Source organism: Lissotriton vulgaris, chromosome 1_1 (assembly GCF_964263255.1).
Source record: "Lissotriton vulgaris chromosome 1_1, aLisVul1.2, whole genome shotgun sequence".
NCBI lineage: Eukaryota > Metazoa > Chordata > Amphibia > Caudata > Salamandridae > Lissotriton > Lissotriton vulgaris.
The window spans coordinates 239,376,567-239,400,515 of record NC_141685.1 but is presented as its reverse complement, the minus strand read 5'-3'; the positions used below and the strand labels follow the sequence as shown (position 1 = coordinate 239,400,515).

The following is a 23,949-nucleotide window of genomic DNA, read 5'->3' as shown; positions in this document are numbered from 1 at the left end:
CAGAAAACGTATCATAGTTGATGAAATAGCCAGAGGCAGTTCTGTCAATTGTTGGAATTGCATTCAGATTACTTGAAATCGCTGGAACTGCTTCATTCCTTGTCATATCAGTATAGTCAGGTGCTATCTCATTGTAGACTGGAGTGTCTTGACCAACTGTTATTTGGGTCTCAAGAGGCACAAGTTCCATGGCTTTATTGCATAGTCCTTATTTTCTTACTGCAGGTTTATCAAAGGTGATGAGTCTCTCATTTTGAACCTCTTGAATAGTAGCACGATTTGGTCGTCTGCTACATCTTTGGAGTCCACTTGGCCTCCTACTTATTATCGACCACATGATGTGGTTTTACCAGGTCGATTGACACAGCCCTGTTCTCCTTTCTTCCAGCAAGGGGCGGCAGTAGTACTGTTCTTGAGCCGTGGATTGCTAGTACAGGTACTGGTTTTCTGTAAGAAGGCCCAAATTCCTTCTTGTCCACGATCTTTTCTCTGACTAGATCCCCAATCTTTGGAATCCAGACAGGCCTTGCTGTGACAGGTGGTTTTTCTTCAGTGGTCATTGGCTTCTGTATTGTATTGCTCAGACTTTCTTGTTTCATTTAAGTCCAGCAAAACAGCCAAACGATATTTAATATTAAAGGGTTTTTGTTCTACCACTGAAGTGTGACGATCAAGGTCCTGGACAAGCATTCTAGTACCAAAAAGGATTTCATATGGAGTGATTTCACCCAGAGAATTTCTTGGCAGATTGTTTAAACTACGTTGGACACTTATTAGTTGTTTGACCCACCCGTCACCCAAGCCTAATACCCTAGCTGTTATAGATTGCTTTATGTCTCGGTTTTTTCTTTCCTCAACCGCATTTCCCTCAGGATGGAAGGGACCAGAATACCGCAATGCAACGCCCAGTCTGGCCATGGCCTCCTTGTAAGCTCGAAAGCTAAACACAGGACCCTGGTCAGAATGTAACTCGCAAATCTTTTATAACAGTTCTGGCGTCAGCCGAGCGCTGGGGCCACATCTAAATGAATCTTGTCCTAATAGCTGTGGTACTGCATCTGTCCATTCGGACGTCCGCATGTAGATAGTCTAATGCTGTCTAACAATGGTGTCTGTACTGGGCTGGCTACACTGTAGTCAGGTATCTGGGGGCGTTCTCTGCTACGATCTCTGTTGCAGTCAGGGCAAATAATTGCAAATTTGTGAATGTGACCATTCCTCCCTGGCCACCAGTACTTTTCTTTTAATTCTAGTATAGATTTAGAGATCCCTTGATGTACCAGACCCTCTCCCATATGTGCTTCTTGTATCAAAGCACCTCTCCGCCTCCTGTTTGGAATTACTCTCTCCCCCACTCCAGGGATTCGAGCAAAAGGAACGGAGTTTGCATCAATTATGTATCTGAATTTGAGTGGATATTTTTGAGGTAACGCTGCACCGCTGTATTTGCTTGTGGAGTTGACAGCTAACATTGTTTTGCCATCTATTTTCGTTTTTGAACGAGTGATTGCAGCTATGGAAGCCGTTCGCACATCTGCCTTCGCGGCTTCATCAGCCAATGAATTCCCTGCAACGTGAACGCCATCACGCTGATGACTCAGTGTATGCATCACGTGAGTCTTTTGTAGTTCTTTTTGTAATAGAACTACTTGTTCCCAAAGCAATTTATGCTTGATTGTGCCACCTTTTGCATCTTTGAAGCTGTTTTGAACCCAGTTCTGCAAGTATTCATTGTGAGATTGGACGCAATAATATGAATCGCACACTATGAGTGTGGGGAATACGCGATCAGTATTTTCAAGCGCCATCTTGAATGCCTGTAGTTCAGCTCGCTGAGCTGTACAATCTCCTAGAGATTGTGTTTTAGTGACCATAGGTCGGAATTTACCATCGCGCCAGCGACCTTTAACAATCGCACACGTAGCACTATAAGCTTGTTTACCCCCAATTGCGGGCTGGGCTGATCCGTCTGTATAAATTATACATTCGTACTGATCTAGAAGCAGAATCTCAATAGGCAGAGGAAATTCTTGTTCGCATTGTAGAAATTCTTGTGTTTTCAAGTATGGGTCAAAAACGTATTCAACGTCTGTTGCAGCAAGAGAATTAACCCATTGTTTCCATCTCGGATGTAAAGCCTTTGCATTTGGAATGCTCGCTTTTATTACTGCTTCTAGGGCAGGTACAGGCGTAACGACCATTATGCGTTTTCCCTGTGCTCTTTTGCTACTGCAGTTTGAACCGCTGTCAGAATTCTTTCTGTACAAGTGAATTTCATTTCAGCTTGTGTGCACAAGTGTGATTTATAAGCTATTGGTACCTTTTCACCTTCATTAAAGGTTAGGTATGTGAATCCGCATCTCCCTGGGATGATTCCGATTACAAGGTTGCGTACGTTGTCGCGTGTCTGTAAATGTGTTGTCGCTAACATGTCTGTTTGCAATGAACGCAAAATTTCTGTGTTTTTGAGTCCAACTAGTTGGTTTGAAATCAGGTTTGATTAGTTCGTAGAGAGGTTTAACCCTTTCTGAGTAATTTAGAATGTAAGTTCTTCCGAAATTCAGGAAACCTAAAATTGACTGTAAGTTTTTCAGCGTTTTTGGAGGTTGGAGCAGCGCATACTTTTCTAAAAAGTTGGCTGCCAGGCTCTTGCCTTCACTTGAAAGTTTGTATCCTAAGAATAGGACGTTGAGGTGGGCAATTCATGATTTCTTAAAATTGAAGTTGTACTCTTCAGAGGCGAACCCAAGTATAATGGTGTTCACCCTGTTCAAATGCCTATCCAAGTCAACGTCTGTAAGATGGATGTCATCGACATAAGATAATGCCTCATCATCATACGTTTTTAGTAACTCTGTTACTCTGGCTGAAAATAACCCTGGACTATTCTTGGATCCCTGGGGGAGATGACAAAATTGACGATGTGTCCCCATTATTGTGAAAGCGGTCAAGTATTTGCTTTCAGGAGCAATGTTTTGACAGAAGAAACCATTCGAAATATGTTGTTTTATATTTCTTACGCACAATGTTATTCATTGGTACTGCACTGTGTGCCTTTTGTACTGCAAATGTTTTGCAACAAGAGTTTAAATGTCTGTAGTCCAAAACTAGATGATATGTATTGTCTGGTTTGGAGACAGGAAACAAAGGATTGGTAATGGACGAGGTGCATGTTTCAATCACCCCTTGGTATTCAAGTTGATTTAAGATCTCCCTCACCTGTTTTTTAGCTTCTTGCTTAACCAGATACTGCCTCCGAGCAGCTGGAGTTTTTAACTGGATCTTTTGGTGAGGAGAATCCTCATCCCATCCTACATGATTTTTATATAATGCTGGAACCTGGGCTACAGCCCATTTTCTGGCATAAGTGTATTTTTTATGAATTGGAATATGGTTTGAGAAGGCTGGCAGAATGATCTATTCGCCATGTGCTGGCGCTGGCAGTACCCCTGGGTTATAAAATATGTTTCTCAAACCGCTCAGGCACAAAGAGAGGTGGAGGTGTGGCTGTCATATTTAAAGAGCAGCTCACACTAACATCCTCGACCCCTACCTCGACTCAAGGAATTGAGGGACTACACTTTTGCTTTCAAGTAAGCCCGCAGCTCTCTTTAGCGGGATTAGTGATCTACCGCCCACCTGGTAGTGAGGATCCCAATTTGTCTACGCTGACGGAGACAATTGTACAGAGCTCCCTCCTCCATCCTCACTTCATCGTGGTCGGGGATTTTAACATTCACATGGATAAATCGGACTGCGCCATGGCTGAGTTGTTGAGATCCACACTAAATACAGCCAATTTGAGATTGATTAATGATGGTCCCACTCACAGAGCAGGCCACTTGCTTGACCTAATTTTTTCCAATATTAATGACGTAGAGGCGGAGGCACTTTTTCCGTTAATTTGGTCAGACCACTCATTGATCCCTTTTACATTAAACATAGCTACGGATAGGCCGGTCTCTAGCAATTGCTCCTTTATGAAGAGACAATGGAAAAAGCTTGTCCCCGAGATCATGGGCCCGGTTTTGGCTCAGAATACCCCCTCTCTTACCTCAAATGCTAATTTTGATGCACAGTTACTTAATGACTGGGTTGGAAACATGGTATCTTCCATTGCGCCAGCTTCACGGGCAATATCTAAACGTAATTCTCCCTCCGCTCCCTGGTTCTCTGAGGATCTCAGAGGAGAGAAAGCAGCATGTAAGAGGCTGGAAAGACGATGGAGAGCTAATTACGGGCTCCTAGAAAAAATTAGTTATAAGGAAGCATCCAGAAAACTCAAGAAAGCAATTAGAACGGCAAAAAAACAATTTTTCGCGGACTCAATCCAGCAAGCAGAAAATTTGAGCAAACAGATTTTTAAGGTAGTACAGTCCTTCTTCAAACCAATATGTATTGAGAGGGAGGTCCTCCCGTCAAAGACTCTATGCAGAAATATCTCAGAGTTTTTTTACCAAAAAATTAAACACGTCTATGAGTCCTTTGGACCTGAGGAAAAAACAGTGAAAACGGATTTAGTCATCAACGAGGGGACGCCTGAAATCCTAGCTCAATTCCTGGCGATACCCCTGACAGATGTCAGACAAGAACTAAGTCGCTGCAAATCCGGCTCACCGGACGATCCTTGTCCGCCTAAACTCTGGAGCACGATAGCGGACTTTGTGGCCCCCATACTACAACAGATCTGGAATACGTCCATCAGGTCTGGGATATTCCCAACCATCTGGAAACATGCAACCCTCCTCCCGCTAAAAAAAAAAACAACGGGGATCCTAAAGACCTCAGCAATCTACTCCCAATCTCCCTGCTTGCAGCTCCGGGAAAAATGTTTGAAAAAATAATACAGCGCCAGCTGAGTAAATTCATCGAGGACAACAAGATACTTCACGAGACACAATCAGGCTTTCAACCTGGCTTCAGCACAGAAACAGCATTAATTGAAGTGGCAGAGTCAATAAGGTGGTCGATGGATTCAGGAAGTTCAGCGATGCTGGTACTCCTGGATCTGTCGGCCGCCTTCGACACGGTTGATCATGCTAGACTCTTGTTGAGACTGGCTGAGATAGGCCTCTGTGACCAGGCTCTGGATTGGATACATTCGTATCTATCCCAAAGAACACAGAAGGTGGCGCTGGGTTCTGCATCCTCAACACCCAAAGTTCTTAGCTGTGGCGTCCCTCAAGGGTCGGCCCTCAGCCCCCTCTTGTTCAACATCTACCTCGCCCCACTCTTTACGCTGATTGCCAATTGGGGTGTTAAGGCAATCTCCTATGCCGACGACACCCAATTGGTATTTCCGTATTCAGCGACATCGGAGGAGTCCTTCCTGAGCTTTAAGGGATGTCTCCGAGATGTGGCTTGTTGGATGAATACGAATAAATTAAAGCTCAACGCCAATAAAACAGAAATGATCTTGTTTGGGAAGGGTCCTCCCCCAGAGCTATGGTGGCCAGCGGAAATGAGACAAGCCCCCTCGCCCAGCCTGACGGCTAAAAACCTGGGTGTGCGGTGGGATGACAGTATGTCTTTTTCCACGCACATCCAACAAGTAGTCGGCTGCTGCTTGAGCAAATTGAGGAACCTACACAAGTTTCTGAGACTGCTACCAGAGAGCTGCTGTAAAACAGTGGTCCATGCCACAGTGACATCTAGGCTGGACTACGCCAATGGCCTCTATTTGGGCTTACCTAAATACTTAATACAAAAACTCCAGTTGGTCCAAAATGCGGCTGCGAGGCTGCTGGTGAGAATTCCCTTTAAGCATTCAGTCTCTCCGCATCTTCGATCACTTCATTGGCTGCCAGTTGCCAGCAGAATCAAATTCAAGGCACTCACGCTGGCCTTCAGATCTTTATTTGCCACCTGCCCAAAATATCTGAAAGCTTGGCTACCGAGATACCTCCAGGCCCGTGCACTATGCTCCAACTGTCGAGTTATGCTTGCGGCCCCCAGAGTGAAAAGAGCGAGACTGGGGGGGTCGAGCTTTTTCGGCAAATGTTGCGACATTGTGGAATGCATTGCCACCAGAAATTCAGCATGCCCCTTCTGAAATCTGCTTCAAGCGGCTACTAAAAACCTGACTCTTTACCCAACCGCACTAGACATTTTCACTTCGGTCCTCTTGGTTGATGGTGTTCTTTCAGCGCCGGGACACCTCCTCGTGAGGTAGCTGTTCGCGCTATATAAAATGCCGTATTATTATTATTATTATTATTATTATGTGGGCACTCCAGGACAAATTCAGGTGACCAGTTTCTTTCAGCTAGAAGAATGTCATAACCCTTGGATAGCTTCTCCCAAAAGAGAGCTCGTATTTTTCTTGGTATGCCCCCGTCCATCCGGAGCGTTATTTCATATAACCTATGGGGTACACTAACCCTGGTGTCGGCAGTTTCAACCTGAATGCATTCATTCAAGTCCACTGTCTCCAGATGATCCTTCAGGATCTTGTGAGCTATGGTGACTTCTGCTGGGCTGTCTAGCATTGTTTGAGACCACTCCCCGTTCTTGAGTTGTGTCCTCAAGATCCTCGGCATTTCTGATTTTTAGACTTGCTACCTTCTTTTTGGTGAATTGAGTTTTCTTATTTTTCGGAACGTGTTGATCGTCTTTGGACTTCACACGTTCTTCCTTATGTTCTGACTGTCTTCTTCTTTCGGATTTCTGCAAAGAAGTCTGAAAGGTACGAGAGACACGTGTATCAGTATCTTGATATCTATCAGGTTTTCTCAAATTATCCCTTTTCCTGAGGTTATACCTCTTTTCAGCGGGCTCCTTTTGAGGAGAACTACCTCTGGACTGAGAACGCTTCTCTTTTGGAAGTGTCTGTTTAGTGTTTTCCTACTTCTTTCTAGGAGTAGTGAGATTATTTTTAATAAAGACTTTTTCAGGATTTTCAGCCAGTTTAGGTTTTACTGGTTTACCACCCAAACTGTCTCTGCCTAATTCTTCATAGGATTTTTCAATGATTCTTGCAAGTTCATACGGTTGCTCAGTAATATCAAGTTTTTTTAGTTTTTGGCGGATTGCCACGGATGTTTCTTCACCTTTAATGTTAGCTAATAATATAGCTGAGACCTGTGTGAAATCTTTTAGTAATTTCATACCAAGATTTAAGGCAGGTTCTGGTCCATATTCATTTTGAATCTGTTTCAGGACGTCTGGTATCACTGCCATAGATGGAACACCATGTGTTTTTGTGTAGATTGCAGCAAAGACTGTACCCCAAGTGCGATACCCATTGGTAAACAGATTGTTAGAATCCTGTGAGGTGTACTACCGGGAAATACTGCCTCTATTTGAGTAATTTTTTGAGCTAACCAGAATGGAATTTGTTCCCTTTTTGCTGGTAATTTACCAATGACTGATTGTATAGTTTGTGGCGTCATTTTGTTTGTGTACCCCTGGTGAGGGGTGTGCTGTGGAATCCTTATATCAGGTTGAACTGTTAAAGTCCGCATGACATATTGAACCAATTGTCTATGTATTAGCTGAACTAATAGTTCTGGACCTGTCATTCTCAGGGCCGGACTGGCCGTAGCAGGCACCGGGCAATCACCCGGTGGGCCGCACAGGTGGGGGCCGGCTTTGGGCCTTTGGGGGCCATTTTTGTTACAGGGCCGTTTTTGCAGCATAGCTGCAAAATCGGCCCTGTGCCGAGCACTTTGCCAGGGCCAGTTTTGGTTCCCAGTCCGGCCCTAGTCATTCTTTCAATGTCAGAATGTGGTGTATAGCTGGCTAGTAATGGCCATGTTGCTCCTGGTCTACCTAGTGGACCGAGCCTGGTAATGTGATTTTGATGTTGTAGCTGATGCTCTTGGTAAGTCAGTGGAATTTCAATGTCCTCAAAAAGAGTGTATTCCACTGGAGGTTCCTCTACTTTGTAGTGGTGCAACTCATGTTTTACTGGATTTGCTGTGGGAAACAGAATCCATGAATAGAATACCTCTGTCTGCCGATATTCATGTGCCTCTATAACAAATATTACCTTATCACCTCTCGAGGATATGCCATTTGTTATAAGCTTTAAGGTGATTGTTTTTTCTTACATTTACCGGGATGATTATAGCATCCGGGTCAGCTTCATTAAAGCCTGTACTATCTAAACCCGGTCGGTCTGCTGTTGCATGTCCACCGCTTGCGTTGTTTCTTGTACGTCCACTGTTCTCGGTGTCGCTATCTGACATTTTGTTTAATGAAAGTTTGCAGAGCAAGTTTCAAGGAAACAAAGATAAGGTGCACAATATTTTTGGAACATTGTATCATTCAACGTTGAACAAACCAAAATTAATACATAGGATTTTTCGTCCTACTCAGTTATGGCGGATATTTTATCCTTTCACCCACTCCAGACGTCTATTGGAGTATTTTACGGGAAGGAAAAAGGGGTCTCTGGGAAAAGCACGACTGAGTTACTCTAGTATCTAGCGTTAAATTAGTGCCTTACCAAACGTTGGGCGCCATGTAGTGAAGTTCCTATATTCCCAATAGGCTCTGCGCATTGGGATAATATATACTATAGAATTTACGTAGGACTTAGGTCGACTAGGTCTCTATTGAATATATTAAACTTAATTTTGAGTGTCAGCTAGCTCAGAGGTCACTAGAAACTTTCTCGAATTCACAAGAAGGGATTAGTCTCTGACAACCGCATAAACATGACAACTTTGCTTCCCCAAGATAGAACATATCTCTAGAGTCGTGGAAACAATAGATAGATATTTCACTCAGTCAATCGTGCACGCTTTGTTTCACCAGAGGTGCAGAGAAATAGAGAGACAGGCGTTTTCAATAAAAGGATTTATTGAACAGTCTTCTTTCTCATTCAGAGGAAATGAACTGCTACAATCGTAATACTGGCTGTAAAGTATAATGCGTACAGCAAGAAGAGTATTATAAAATAATACTGTAAAAGCATGGTATGGTTTCTATGCAATAGAATACATACATAAATAATAAATACTAAAAGTACTCAACTGGTGCTTCTAAAGTACGCCTACCCCAATGTACCTAACCTAAGTCTAGTAGGAGGGAAGAAGTGAGGTGTAGCATAGGTTTAGTATTCTTTTGCCAAGAATCTATCCAAGATTTCTCTTAGGGTCTAATCAGCTCCGTACCTTGGTTTAGAATGGGGGAGGTCTAGTATCTCTCGGTCTCAGGACTCGATTTCCCAACACCCTGCAAGGGGAGCTCAGAAACACTGGAGCTGGATTTCTCTGCAAGAGAAAAGACAGCGTCTTTCTCAGTGCGTATGCTGGAGGGTAGGCTTCCTTCGGCACTTGCTGCGGCGAGCTGTGTCGGGCAAGTAGATAGTCGAACTGCTCCAAACCACCGTGTGTTTGCTAGGGCATGTGTGGGCATATTTATACCTTGAAGGTGCTGAGTTTGACGTAAGGTTGGACATAATAACATCATCAAAGACTCACAGTTCTTTGAAAACTCCATGAGTCCTTGGACAAATCAATATTCAAGCAAGGGGAAGTCCCTTACTGCTGCAGGCGAGTTTTTCCAAGAAATCGTTGTGGATTTTTGGAACTAGTGGAAGTAGCCATGCCGTATTTGGACTGCATGGGCTAAGTCTAAATATGGTTATGATTTCTATGCCTATATAAGGATAAGGTGATTTATACCTATATAAGGTTATGAATTTGGAAAATTACAATAGGGTCTTAAAATGCTATACAACAGTACCACTGCATGGGGAAGCACTCTTGCCTCTACCTTTGGCATTGTTGCCCCTGTAGGAACCTTTGTAGGAACCTCTTGGAGAGGAGTGTTGGCTTTGACTACGTTGGTAGGAGATGGAGGCATCAAAGAGGTGGTTTTTGAACCACCATAATAACTGGAGCTGCAATAAAAGCCACAAGGAGTAGGTGTTTGAAGGGCCCTATTGATTTTGCTTCTCAGTATTTTTTTTTAAATCTTTTCTAGGGCCAGATCAACTTGGGAACCGAAAAGATGTTCCTTATCAAAATGTACACCCTGAAATGCAAAGCCATGCTTGTCGTCACAGCAAAATGTCGGTATTGATGCCTCTAGATGCAGTATCGGCAGGGTCCAGGGCACAGTGTATGGAGCAGATTGAGATTTGTCTGACCTCTGAGACAAGTTCCTGTCCTCTCTTTTTGTGCTTCTCTAGGAGATATTGAAGTAGCTCCTCCATTTCATCCCAGTGGACACGATCACATCGAGCCAGCGATCCCATTGAGTTGGCAATGCGCCAATGATTGGCAGATTATGCCACAAACCTTTTCCTCTCTATCAGGTGGCGGGGCATCTCCTGTAGCCTGTGAATGTGCACGTTTGTGTGCCTTGGTAATGACCACCGAGTCTGGTGGTATTTGTATGGGATCTGAGGGAGAGGCTGTATCTTTTTTATCTACCCTAGGTGCTATAGCCCTCTAACAGGGCCCTTAAAAATATCCTCAGTGTGGTGTAACATGCCTTTTATCATGGGTAAATACTGAGCGTCTCTGTGGGTAGATGAAAATGTTTCAAAAAGGAAATACTATTCTAGAGGCACCGTATGTAGTTGTACCTCATGAAAAGCAGCAGTTCCGCCTATGAACTCCTGGTATTCTGTGGAATCGTTAGGAGGAGAGGATTGACTGGGATATAATTTGAAGTTTGTGTCCTCTGGAGGGTCAACATAATAGGCGTTCAATGGGTCAGTACAATATGCTCCGTCTCCTGCACTGTACCCACCTGTGGTATCTTGTTGCTACTCCTGAGGTGTTATGTCTAGGAGATCTTCAACAGACAGTGGTGGAGAAGAGGAGTCTTGTGGAGGTGGTGGTGGAGGAGGTGGTGGTGAAGTAGATGAAGGCGGTGGAAGTGGCAAAGGGCTAGTGGATTTGTCTGAATTCTTCCTTTGTTTGAGAGCTATAGATGTATTAAGAGATTGCTGGTAAGACAACTGTTCCTTTCGGTGGTGGAGGAATTGGAGCCGCAGGCTTAGTAAGGATACCATGTGTGAGGTTGGATGTGGATCTGATTCTGACCAGCATCCAGTTTCTCTTACAGTTTATGAAGGATGGGCTTCACGGGCTTTCCAGATCTGGTGGAGTGGACTTTCGAGTCTTTCAGAACCAAGCCGTGTTTCTGTTTCGGCACCGAAGTGTTACTCGGAGTCAAAGTGGCGGATATGGACGATTGCGTCTGCAGCAATGGTCGGCTCGGCACAGCGGAGCTGGATGTTGGAGGCTTTAGCTGGTGTTTTGGTGCCAAGCCGGAGGGGTGGGAGGGTATAAGAACCAGTTGCTTAGTGTCAACCATGGCCAGAAGGTAGTGGTGGACCGACGGCCTCTTGATCGGTAGGGACCGTGTATCTTTCTGAGTGTCCTACCAGTGTTGAGGGTAAGATACCATACTCACAGGTGGTTGAACCACCATAACAACCTGGATCTCCAAATCGACCTCGAGGTCGGAGCCGGAACTGCACTCAACTAAGCACTCCTGTCCCTACGCAACAGATGGGTCAGGAAGTTCTTCATCCTCTGCTTTGATGCTTTCATGTCCAAAGATATCGGGAGTGTCCTTGATGTTGCTCCACTGCATTGCGAACCGATGTGCCAATGGTCTTGAAGGGTCTTCTTGAAAAAGAATGAACTAAAGGCCTTGCAATCTTCCTCTCTGTTTTATGGTGGCAAACGCACATTACAGACCTGATGTTGATCGTTCCGAGAATATTACATGTGGCAGCAAGGGCAGTAACGGCATCACCAGTTCCATCACCAGCAAGGCATTCTTTGGGAAACCTGAAGAAGACTATAATAAAGGCTCTGAAAGGCAAGACCATAATGGGGCCGTGGTCAAAGCGTGTCAACTCGATGAGCGATACAGTTTTCTATACCTAGGATACGCAAAATAGAATAGCAAGATCAAAAACAATACAGACGAGGGTGAGAGTGGAGCATGAAAAAAAAAAGAGCACTGTAACGTTATTGTCCCAGAGCACAGGCACACACGTCCGAACCGAGACAGCGGAAAGAAAACAATATAACAATGGAGTCGATGCCCATGTGCATCATCATCAATAGAAGGAGTCACTATAGCTCATGACTTGAAAGACTTTGTGGAAGAAAAACAACTTGCACACATTGTAGGAAGGTGGATATCTGACTATGGTTGCCCCCAACTTTTTGCCTGGCGTTTTGCTGTTTTTTCGACTTAGTTGACCTGGGGCCCTGCTATTCAGGACCCCAGGCCCACTGCTCTCTCTGTAAAATGGATTCCACGTACCCTAGGTACATATCTAATTGGATACTGAGTCACCTTATCAGCCCCTGTACAGTGTACCTTAGGTACCCAGGGCATAGGTGCACCCAGGGCCTACCAGGGGCTGCAGCATGTATTATGCCACCCCTGGCTGGCCACTCAAATCTGACACAACGGGCTGCACGACAGCTGGGGCAAGGTGGTGTAAACACCCTTTGCTTTAGATATAGTATTCCTATATCTAACCCTAAAATGGGCACATATATTCCTATCAGTCACTCCTATGGCAGGCCTTATCAATCATGAAGGCAGAGTGCTTGGAATTATGTGAGATGGTTCTCTGGCATGAGCTGAGCCCGTTTGCAGCTTGCGTAACCAAGTCCTAATAGCGGTTCCATGATAACGCTATACCATATACTCTTAAGTGCATTATGAACCTCGCGGTCAAATGCTAACTTTGGCATATCATTATCAAAACATGTCGAGTAAGGTGTCTTACGAATTGGAATACTAACCCCTCGCCAATTCTGGCGACGGGGTTAGTATTCCACCCTTCTAGAGGGACACGACATGTATGTAACTGTGAACCCCGGTTAAAGTTAACTTGAGCCTCAGCATCACAAAATGGATGTTGCCACCACAGACACAAGTCTGACCTCCTGCTGCTGGGAGTCCTTCCAGCGAGGGCGGCTCGGACAAAGGGTTTCCTGCCTTGGGAGGTGCTAGCACCACCCCAGACAGGATTTTGTGTATCCCAGGTAGGCAGGGCTGAGAGGAAGGTGACTGCAAGTGGCACCCCGGTGCTCACTGTGCATATGCCGGCTCAAACCAGTTCAAGGGGCACACCAGCCCCTGAGCTGGGGAGAGACCGGACAAAGGAGAGGGGTGTAACCACTCCCCTCCTGGTCCCACCCATGGGCAGGACCTAGTCGCATGCCAGCCCCTTTTCTTAGGATAAAGGTAGGAGCGGGCACCCTTCCCAGATTGGATAATCTTGAATCTTGAACTACTTTCCACGAAAGGAACTCTTGACATTCTCTGAAAACTCTCCCTTGTGGCTAAGGAGTAGCCACCCTGCACCAGCAGGCACCACCTAAGCGCTTGCGGTTTGCTGCACGTCCATCCTCCGGATCAAGGCTGACCAGCTCGACGAGACCTGGATTCCCTGCCATCTCTGACCTCTGCCTGCATCATCAGCCCAGCTGAGATTCGTGGGTGCGACGAGACCCGTGGGACCGGCTACATTCAAGACCTGCACAACGCTTAACCAGCACGACCGCCGAGGGATCCTCGAGTGGGTGCACTGGGGTTTGAGAAGCCCCAACCCTGAGCAGCTCCAGCACTGAAGTCCAGCCCCCCAGCATCCACGAGATCTGTGTGGGGCCCTTCTGCTTCTTTGCTGCTTGCCACGTTGTCCGGTCACTTGCCCGTTGACTAGTGGCCCTCCTGACGACGTACCACGACGTTTTCACCGCTGGTCTAGGTCCTCTAGACTGGCCCTTGCTCCTTGTTCAACAAGAAGTGCCCTGGACCCCCCTGGTCCACTCCAGACGCCATTTTGATTCAACCGCGTGGGCTTGCCTTTGCCAAGGCTTGTTGCTCCAATACTGGAATCCAGCATCGCCGACAGCAGACACCACCGTGGGACAGCTCGCACCCCCAGCCTGGCCGTCGAAAACGCCTCCTGGTCCGTGTGGCTGCAGAGTCCATCGTCACCCACTCACCTGATCGCGGTGACTTCATCCGGTGCCATCCTGGTGCCCACACAATCATTGGCTAGTGATTGAGAACTGAGTCCTCTCTGCTTTCAGGTCGTCTTCTTCACTGATCCAGCCTTGGATCACACCGAACATCTTCACTGGTCGCCTGCCAGCAACATCTTCTTTCAGGCTCCATAGACTACAACGAGGATTCCCAACGTCATTTGAACCATATGCAGCCGCTGCCCTTGGGCTAGGTAAGCCGAGCATTTCGGTGCTCCAGCACAGGTTCACTATCCTAGTGTCCAGATCCTTTTTCGTTTTTAGTCTACCTAGTCGGATTCGACCGGAAACAGTAACTTTAGAATTACTAGCATCCATAGACTTTTTCCCGCATCCCGCGTAAGAGTTCCCACTCTGCACCCGTGTTCCCTAGGCCTCCTGCTCCTAACCTAAAGGTTCAGTAAGGTAGTCCTAGCGGTCCTGAAGCCTCTGGATCGTGTTACTTACCTGCTAGTATTTCGCATTCCACTTTTAGAGTATATGGTTTTTCGTGCCCCTCGGGCATTTGTGTTATTTGTGCAACTTGCAGTATTTTCTTAAGAGTTTTGTATTGTGCTTAGCTCCCTGACTCATAAAGAGTTCAGGGTAGTCTTGTTATAAATAAATATCCTTTATTTTTATAACAACTTGTGTGGTGTCCTTTCACTTGATGTTCAAGGGGTATATGTGATGGTAAAACAGCTGGCTTAACACGCCCTCTAGAGTTTAGCCTAAAGACTACTCTTGTCCATGCAACTAGGATAGCTGGTCTATAAGGTTGACTTACAACCAATCATCAATAAGGGTTGTTTGGAATGATACAAAGTGATCACTAGAATAGTGAGCACTATATATCAGGCCAACTTCTCACACACATCCAGACCCAAAACTAAATGGCAGGAGTATGCAAAACTTGTGTTACTACAGCCCCACATGCCTCGAACATTAATTTTCCTTCATTGAAACGTATCTAAAATTTTCCAAAAATCTGCTATAATAATTGCTGTAAAAATGCACCCTTAAATCATCTCCAAAAGTTCCAATGGTTATGTACAATGAAGCATTATTTCTCAAATTCACAAAACTTGTTATATTGTCCACTATCTTGGATTAAACCACATGTTTTCATGCTCACCTGATATCCCTATCTCAGGTGTTGTTGTCTCCTGATCACCTGATTCCTCCTCTGTACTGCTCAGTGAAAACACTGCTGTTATACGTGGAACCCCTGAAAAGAGGAGACACACCACATATAATTGCGTTATAGAATGACAGATAAAACACAGAGTTGAGAAATCCTTGTAGTATAACTAAAAAGCAACTATCTGAAAGAAGGCCTTAAAACATGAGCTATAAACCGAAAATACATGCGAATTACGTCACATTGGGAAGAACAGAAACAATCAATAACTCTCTGGGCACAACTGTATAAACTACATCTACATCACAGGCAGCCAAGGAGGAAACAACATCAGAGAGGTATCAGTTTCTTAGGAGCCTATCTGCAAAACCAATTAACAGAAACGATTAAACTAAACTTATTTTGTCATATATGAAGGAAGATTATATTTCTCTTTGGTAATCTATGAAGACCTTTGTCAGAGACAAGTCATTGGTTATGTGACATTTAGGCCAGGGGAGAAACGGCTGATCATGCTGCTCAAGAACTGATTGCCGACCTGTCGGCACTACAGCTGGTCCAACTCGTCTCCTCACCTACTCATGTGAAAGGACATCTATTGGACCCAGTATTTAGCAACTGTCTAGGTCTAGTAACAGAATCTCCTATTGCTCTCCCATGGACAGATCATCAACTCATCCGGCTAAACTGGTGCATCCCCAAACCGCCTACCCTTCCGACAGGTTTGCGGGAGGCTCGAGATTGGCGAAACTGTCAACTGACGAGTGGGCTCGTGAACTCCAAGCCACAATCCCTCTAATTACTACAGACCCTATAGAAGCAAATGACACCTTGAACAGCTGGATCACTCAGTCATTAGACACTATTCTTCCTATAGTAAAATCTCACACCAAAAGATCTAGAATGTCCGCACCTTGGTACACTACAGAACTTAAGGAGAAAAAAAGCAAGTGCAAAAGGCTGGAAAGGAAATGGCGTCTGGGATACACAGAACCTGACAAAATAGCATATAGAAACTCCATCAGGAACTATAAGCTTGAGATCAAAAAAGCTCAATCCCAGCATTACACACAAAGGATTAATGATGCTAGGTCCAATTCGAGGGAAATATACAGAATAGTAAAAAATCTCACTGCACTTCCCCAGCCTCCAATAAATAGTGAGGATATACAAACTCGTTGCAACGAGCTGGCAGATTACTTTTTTAATAAAATAGACAGTATCTATTCTGCTTTTCCAGCCATTCACTCACAGAATCAGGCAGCTACTGCCGGCTTTTCCGACCATGGAGCAGCAGAAAATAAAACTCCAACTTTGGAGAATTTCCCATTATTACAGCAGGACTTATTAGCTAGTCTAATGACCCAAGTAAAATCGGGCTCCCCCAGCGATTCGGCCCCTCCCAAATTCCTAAGGACAGTCAGTCAGATCATCCTACCGGTCATGCTAAAAGTACTCAATGCCTCCATCTCCACCAATATAGTTCCTCTTAAGCGGAAGGAAGCAAGGGTAAAAGCACTTGCTAAAAAACCGAATATGAGTATCACCAATCTCAGTAAATATCGCCCAATTTCCTTGCTCCCCTGGGCCAGCAAGTTACTGGAAAATTACATTAATGGCCTTTTGACCAAATTTCTTGAGGAAAATAATCTCCTTGATCCCTCGCAGACCGGCTTCCGCCCCAAGCATGGGACGGAATCGGCTCTCTTGGCGGTCTTGGAAGAAACTAGGCGCATCTTGGATCGGGGAGGATCGGTGGCAGTCGTCCTCCTCGATCTCAGTGCCGCTTTTGACACTGTAAATCACACCATCTTGTTGCAGCGCCTCAAGGAAATTGGGATACAAGGAGGAACATTGGAGTGGATCTGCTCTTTCCTATCCAGCAGGCAATTTCAGGTTTTTGAAGGAGCAACCATCTCCACAAGCAAGCCCTTGAACTGTGGAGTTCCGCAGGGCTCCTCTTTGAGTCCGACGTTGTTTAACGTCTACATGAGACCACTGGCTGGGGTCGTCCGTCCGTATGGTATAAAGATCGTTACCTACGCGGACGACACCCAGCTGGTGGTCTCCCTCACGCCGGCTGGAGACCCTGGAGGCACAGACGCCTGCCCAAATGTCTGAGCGAGATTGATCGATGGATGACCATGTCTTGTCTCAAACTTAATGGAGACAAGACAGAGGTCATGATGCTGGGACATCTAGCACCTTCCACGATTAATAAAATCTGGCCATCTTGCCTGGGCACCCCTCCAGTCCCCAGAGATACCATCAAAAGCCTGGGAATCTGGCTGGACAAGTCCCTAACATTCAATCATCAGGCCGCTGTGTTATCTGCTACCTGCTTTGGCCTCATTAGAGTGCTGAAAAAGATTCTCCCATTACTACCGTTTGAGGCCAGACAAATCGTGGTCCAGGGACTGATACTTGCCAGGCTGGACTTTGGAAATGCGCTCTACCTTGGGACCCCTGACTCCACACTTAAAAAGTTGCAGGTAATCCAGAACTGTGCGGCCCGAACCCTGCTCCAGCTCCCTCGCAGGACCTCTGCGAAGGCCGGACTGAAAAAATTACACTGGCTCCCGGTGAAAGACAGGATCAGTTTCAAATCCCTTTGTGTTGCCCATCAATCTTTTTGGGAAACCGGGCAACTGATTAGTCGGCCTCTAATTACCCCCTACCTTCCCAGCAGACAACTTCGATCCACCAATGCCTTACTAGCTGTAGTACCAAAGGTCAAAAGATCTAGATCAGGAGGTCGCTCTTTTTCCCTGAACGCGGCCAAATTATGGAACAGTCTTCCCTTCCACCTTAGGTCCAACTCTGACCTCACTTCCTTTAGGAAAAATGTAAAAACTTTCCTGTTCAACAAATAAGTAACCTCTCCTGGACTCAGCCCTATGGGCAACACCTGTTAGTTTTTCAGCGCTAGGACGCCTCCGGGCAGCTATTTTGCGCTTTATAAAATCCATTTTCATTTCATTCAAAACATTAGGAGAACCTCAACATCTGAACATCTGAACACGGAATGATGTGGAAAAGGATGTGGCTTTTATCTTCCAAGTAAAGCACAAAATCTCAGACTCTTTAAAAAATGACTAAAGAAATGAAAGGGTTAAAAGATGATCTGCTTGTACAACAATCACAGCAGTAAAACTGTTTACCTCCAACTTCAGAAGACCCGAATTATCTCTGAGCCCGAGATGCAATCAGGCACTGTCCAACACATGGGTAGACCTGAACCTTCTCTGAGGTGCAATCACACACTGGCCAACACAAGGGCAGCCCTGAACCATCTCTGAGCCTGAGGTGCAATAACAAACCGTCCAACACAAGGGTAGGCCTGATCCCTCTCTGACCCTGAGGTTCAATGACACACATGGGTAGACCTGAACCCTCTCTGAGCCTAAGGTGCAATCACACACTGTCCAACACATGGGTAGACCTGAACCGTCTCTGAGCCTGAGATGCAATCACAAACTGTCCAACACATGGGTAGACCTGAACCCTCTGTGAGCCTAAGGTACACTGACACAGTCCAACATATGGGCAGCCTGAACCCTCTCTGAGCCTGAGCTGCAATCACACACTGCTCAACACAAGGGTAGTGTTGGAAAGGGTATTTTTAGGACTGGCCGAGCGAGGTCGAGAGGCCTCCTGGTGAGGCTCCTCTCCTAGGATCGTACAGACGAGGAATCACCCCCCTACAGATGGATACCACACAAAGATAGGTTCTTAACGTTTTTATCAATACTTTAAGGCAAGTTATCGTAACGATACAGGGAAGCGTGGATCCAGGGATCCTTTCTAGCTTAGTCTCTGAGGGAAGGGGGTAGCGGGACAGACTTGGTACCGGCCTGGTACGGGGATACCCTGCGCTCAGCTCTCAATCCTCGAGCCGGGGGGTTCTTCGGTATGGGCCGCGGCAGCGCCAGCAGGGCTCCAGAGATGGTTTCACGAAGATGGGCCGCAGCAGCGCCAGCAGGGCTCCAGAGATGGCTTCACGAAGAAGGGCCGCGGCAGCGCCAGCAGGGCTCCAGAGATGGTTTCACGAAGATGGGCCGCGGCAGCGCCAGCAGGGCTTCAAGGTGGTTTACAGGTTCCACGCGGAGGAGTTCGTCTCGGTGTCTCTCGACTCCAGGATACAACTGCCGACCTGCTCTGGGGCTGCCCCAGTTATAGGTCTGGCGTCCTATGATGTCCGGACACTCACACCTGGAGGTCAGAGGGGCCGGGATGTGCGTGTCCAGACACCCAGCAGGGGGGTGGAGCCAGCGCCCAGGGAGGCTGGGGGCGATCGAAACCAGGCGTCGGGGGACGGTTGGAGAATCATTGAAACTCTTTCCCCCATTTATCCGTCAAGTGGTCTCGTTCCCCCCTGGTCAGATGGTGGTGCCTCTATGTCGGGGCTGTGCTGGGTCTGCGGCTGGGGTCGGGCCGAGGCCACGAGGCCGGGTCGTGGAGGGCCCAAGATGGAGGTTGGGTCTGAGGTGGTGGTCCGCAATAGGGTTCGGACCAGCCGAGGGTGTTGAGGAGAGGTTGCCGAGTTCCAACGGAGAAGAGCTGGTGGCTGCCCGGAGGGGCGGCTCTCGTGGAGGGTGGATGGTGCTGCTCTCGGCCGGGGAACAGGGGTCGAGGTAGTCCGGGACCCGCCATGTGAGAGAAGGGGGACCACGCCACGAGGTCGGGTCCAACACACGTCGCCCCCAGCTGAAGGCAGGGAGAGTCACCCATCTTCTTGGGTATTCTCCTCGCCGAGGCGGAAGAAGCGGGACAGGCCGTCCGCGTTGGCGTGGTCGTTGCCTGGGCGATGCTCCACCGTGAAGTCCATCCCTTGTAGGGAGATGGACCAACGCAAAAACTTCGGATTCTCCCCTCGCATCTGCATCAGCCAGAGGCCGGTGGTCGGTTTGTACCCGGAAGTGGGTGCCAAAGAGATAGGGCCGGAGTTTCTTGAGGGCCCATACCACGGCGAAGGCCTCCCGCTCAATGGTGCTCCAGCGCTGTTCTCGGGCCAGCAGACGTCGGCTAATGAAGGCCACCGGCTGATCAATTCCCTCGGGGTTGACTTGTGAGAGAACTGCCCCAACGCCGTGATCGGAGGCATCTGTTTGCACTATGAATTCCCGGCTGTAATCGGGGGCTTGGAGCACGGGGGCGGTGCACATCGCTGTCTTGAGGGTCTCAAAGGCGGTCTGACACTCGGGTGTCCAGTGCACCTTCTGGGGTTGTCTCTTGGAAGTGAGTTCCGTGAGGGGGCCCACAATACTGCAATAGTCTTTTATGAAGCACCGGTAATATCCAGTGAGCCCCAGGAAGGCTCGGACCTCCGTCTGGGTGACCGGGGGCTCCCAGGCCATGATGGCGTCGATCTTGGGTTGGAGGGGGGCCACCTGGCCACTTCCCACTTGGTGCCCCAGATAGGTTGCGGAACTTTGGCCGATCTGGCACTTGCTGGCTTTTATTGTTAATCCGGCCAGGCGGAGGGCGGCCAGGACCTCCCGGAGGTGTTGGGGGTGTTCTGTACAGTGGCGGCTGTACACCGCGATATCGTCCAGGTAGGCGGCGCTGAACTCCTCGAGCCCCGCTAGCACCTTATTCACCAGTCTCTAGAACGTGGCGGGGGCGTTTTTCATTCCGAAGGGCATTACCCGGAAGTGGTAGTGGCCATCGGGGGTGGAGAACGCGGATCGCTCCTGGGCGCCTGGAGTGAGTCCGATCTGCCAGTAGCCTGCGGTCAGGTCGAAGGTGCTCAGGTACCGGGCCGCCCCCAGGCTGTCGATTAGTTCATCAGCCCGGGGGATGGGGTGAGCATCTGTTCTGGTGACGGCGTTCAGACCCCGGTAGTCCACACAAAATCTGAGTTCGGGGGCGATGCCAGGGGCGGCGGCCTTGGGGACCAGGACAACAGGACTGGCCGATGGACTGTCGGAGGGTTCGACCACCCCCAGAGCCAGCATTGTGGACACTTCTGACTGGATGCAGGCTCGCACCCGATCGGGAACTCGGTAGGCCCGGTGCCGCACAGGCGGGCTATCCCCGGTGTCGACATCGTGGAGGCACCACGGGGTAACCCCGGGGGTTAGAGAAAATAGATCGGCAAATTGTCTCAATAGACCTTGGCAATCTTGGCGTTGTTCTGGGGTCAGGGTGGAAGAGAGGTTGACTCCTTCATGGAGCCGTCTTTTTCGAGGGTATTCAGGAGGTCTGGTAGGGGCTCGGAGTCATCTTCAGCCCCACTGTCGGTAGCCATCAGGAGGCTAAGTTCTGAGCGGACAAAGTGAGGCTCGAGTCGGTTGGCGTGGAGGACCCAGAGGGGGTTCCTAGGGGACTCCATGTCCACTAGGTAGGTGACGGGGCTCTTGCGCTCCACCACCTTGAAGGCCTGGTCGATTTGTCCAGGAGGGCACATGGTTGACCCGGGGACATGACCCAGACCTGCTGTCCCGGCTCGAACTCAATGGACGAGGCGTTTTGATCGTACCAACGTTTCATGTCTTCTTGACTGGCTTCGAGGTTGGTCTTGGCAAGTTCTCAGAACCGCCTAGTCTGGTTCCGGAGGGTTAGGCAGGGGTGTGGAATTTATTAAAATATCTACTTGTCCATGGGGCAGGTTGCTTCATAAATCTACTTGTCCTGTAACAAAATCCACTTGTCCCTTTGGTGCCATGTAGTGCAGCAACACATTATGGCAGCAATCTCATTATATAAGAGCTCCTATATAGTCTCTCTGACTATGCCAGGGCTCATACCATAGTAGTGTTTGAATACTAGCAATCCCTTTATGTTGCCACGTTTCTGCAGATCTACATACTGGGACTGAAGGTCCTGGTAAGCAACAGTTCCAGGGCTGAAATGCCCTTTTGAGTCTGTGCAAACCTACTACCTTGCATGTTTTAAGGGTTTTCAACAACTCTTCTCTAATCTTTTCTAATTCTGAGAAATGTTGGACATTTACTCCTGATAATGGCAGAACAAATCTTGCAAAAAAGAACTCAGGGGCCAGATGACAAAAGCTAGAAGAGTTAACTTGTTTGCCCCATATTTTCAAATGAAGGCTTGAGAGTATTCTAGCAAAATTGTGGGGGCATTTTGAAAGGGTCTTGGGTGCATACACAGAGGATTTTGACCAGAAACAAACTTATGAATAGTTTTTACTTTGTGCTATCCAGATGTGCTCAACCATCATTTTGACCTAGAAAGCCATCTCACAAGTCTGCAGATAGACCGAAAGGAAGGAGAGGTTTTGGAATAGGATAAAAAAAAATCAATGGCAACCTAAAGAAAGAGTGACATAGGTGGGTGTTAAAAATACAACATGCAAAGTCAGAGAGAGCTGGGAAAAGTGGAGATTTGAGGACATTTGCAAAAGAAGAAAGAGGAATGAAAAAATGATGAAAATAATGAACGTACAGAAGACGTGACAGTCACCTTGGTCAAGAGGTTAATGTGGAGGTGGCTGCACCAATATTCAGCCTCGGAAAATGGATAATGTCCCCAGAATTTGATTATTACTTCACAAATCTGTTGGTGTCTCCCTCAGGACGGCAGCCAGAGAACAAGTCAATAGAGACTACAGAGGCAAGTGTTGCACCTGTGCACTGTCCACAAAGAGAGTAAAAGGAAGCACCTATCAGTATCCTCCGGGTGTAACAAGTTCTAGGCATGCCCTGACACCAGAGCATGGGAAACCCCTGCCATCACATGTATGACAGAGGTGACGACACTTAAACATTCACATCAACATTACTTGGGCTCTTGAGATGGAAAATGTGTTACAATGGGAGTCAGTGATGACCAAGAGTTTACATGGAGAGCCAGTGATGTATCGGGGTGTGCAGGGTGAGCTACAGAGGGAAGCCGTGATGTCCTGAGGTAGGAGTGATGTAACAGGATGAGCAGGAGGCAGTGATGTAACTGGATGAGCAGGAGGAGTTGCATAGGAAGGCAATGACCCCCTTAGTCGGGGGTTACAGTGGAACTACTGATGGCCCATTAGTTCACAGCTAAAAATGGGAGAGGTGTTAAAGAAGGAACCACTTATGGCTTCAGGGGATGGAATACCACAAAGCTAGGGTTATGCTGATTTTTAAAGAAGAGATGGTTTGGGGTTTGACAGAAAAGGGAGATGAGATACACAGCTAACTATATGGATGGTAGAGAGCAGAAAGAGATAGGAGAGCAGTAGAGCAGGGAAATGGAGGGATAGTGGTTTTACATTGGTAGTTTGCGAGCAAAGGAAGGGAGCAAAAGTTAGCTAGAGATGTATAAGGATTTAGATTAAAAAACATGAAAAAAAAGGGGACATTGATGGGGTAAGAAATACAGCATGGGGCAAGTCTGGGTTTCAATGGGAAACTGGAACAGGGGCAGAGACTTTAGACACAGCAAGGGAAATGAGATGGGTTGTACAGGGAATTAGAAAAATGGCAGAGCTGCAAACAGGAGAAGGAAAGGGTGGTAGACATAGCTTCTGGTGGTTGGGGTGTTACGTAGCAAGTAGAGGAGGTTCGATAGTTGGTACTTTTCTTATTATGCTGGCTGACAAACAGCATAAGTACACATTCAATTGCTTCTACTACCTCTTCTGAGAGTTTTGCAAAGTTAGCTGTTTCTGTTTTAAGCAGCTTCTAACTGGTACTTTTCCTTGTAGTGTATTTACTTGTTTTGCATGCGATTACTTTCCAGCAGAATAAAACGTCCTTCCTGACTGCCTAGGATTAAGAGCCTTGGATTTGTGGTGGCATTTCGTGTCCAGCTCCATTGCAAGATGTAGCTGAGAAAGAGAATCTGGGGCGCTAGAGGCAGATTTCTTTGGACATTTGAAGTACATTTCTGGCTAATGTAGGT

At 47.1% G+C, this 23,949-nt stretch overlaps 1 protein-coding gene across 1 annotated transcript in view; it reads right to left on the bottom strand.

Moving 5' to 3' along the window:
* LOC147745333 (uncharacterized) overlaps positions 1–23,949 on the bottom strand; it is a 124,477-nt gene that overhangs the window by 18,963 nt on the left and 81,565 nt on the right. Inside the window, exon 5 of the mRNA XM_086952247.1 lies at positions 15,097–15,189. Coding sequence (XP_086808373.1) covers positions 15,097–15,189 — 93 coding nt within the window. The remainder of the gene's footprint in view (positions 1–15,096; positions 15,190–23,949) is intronic.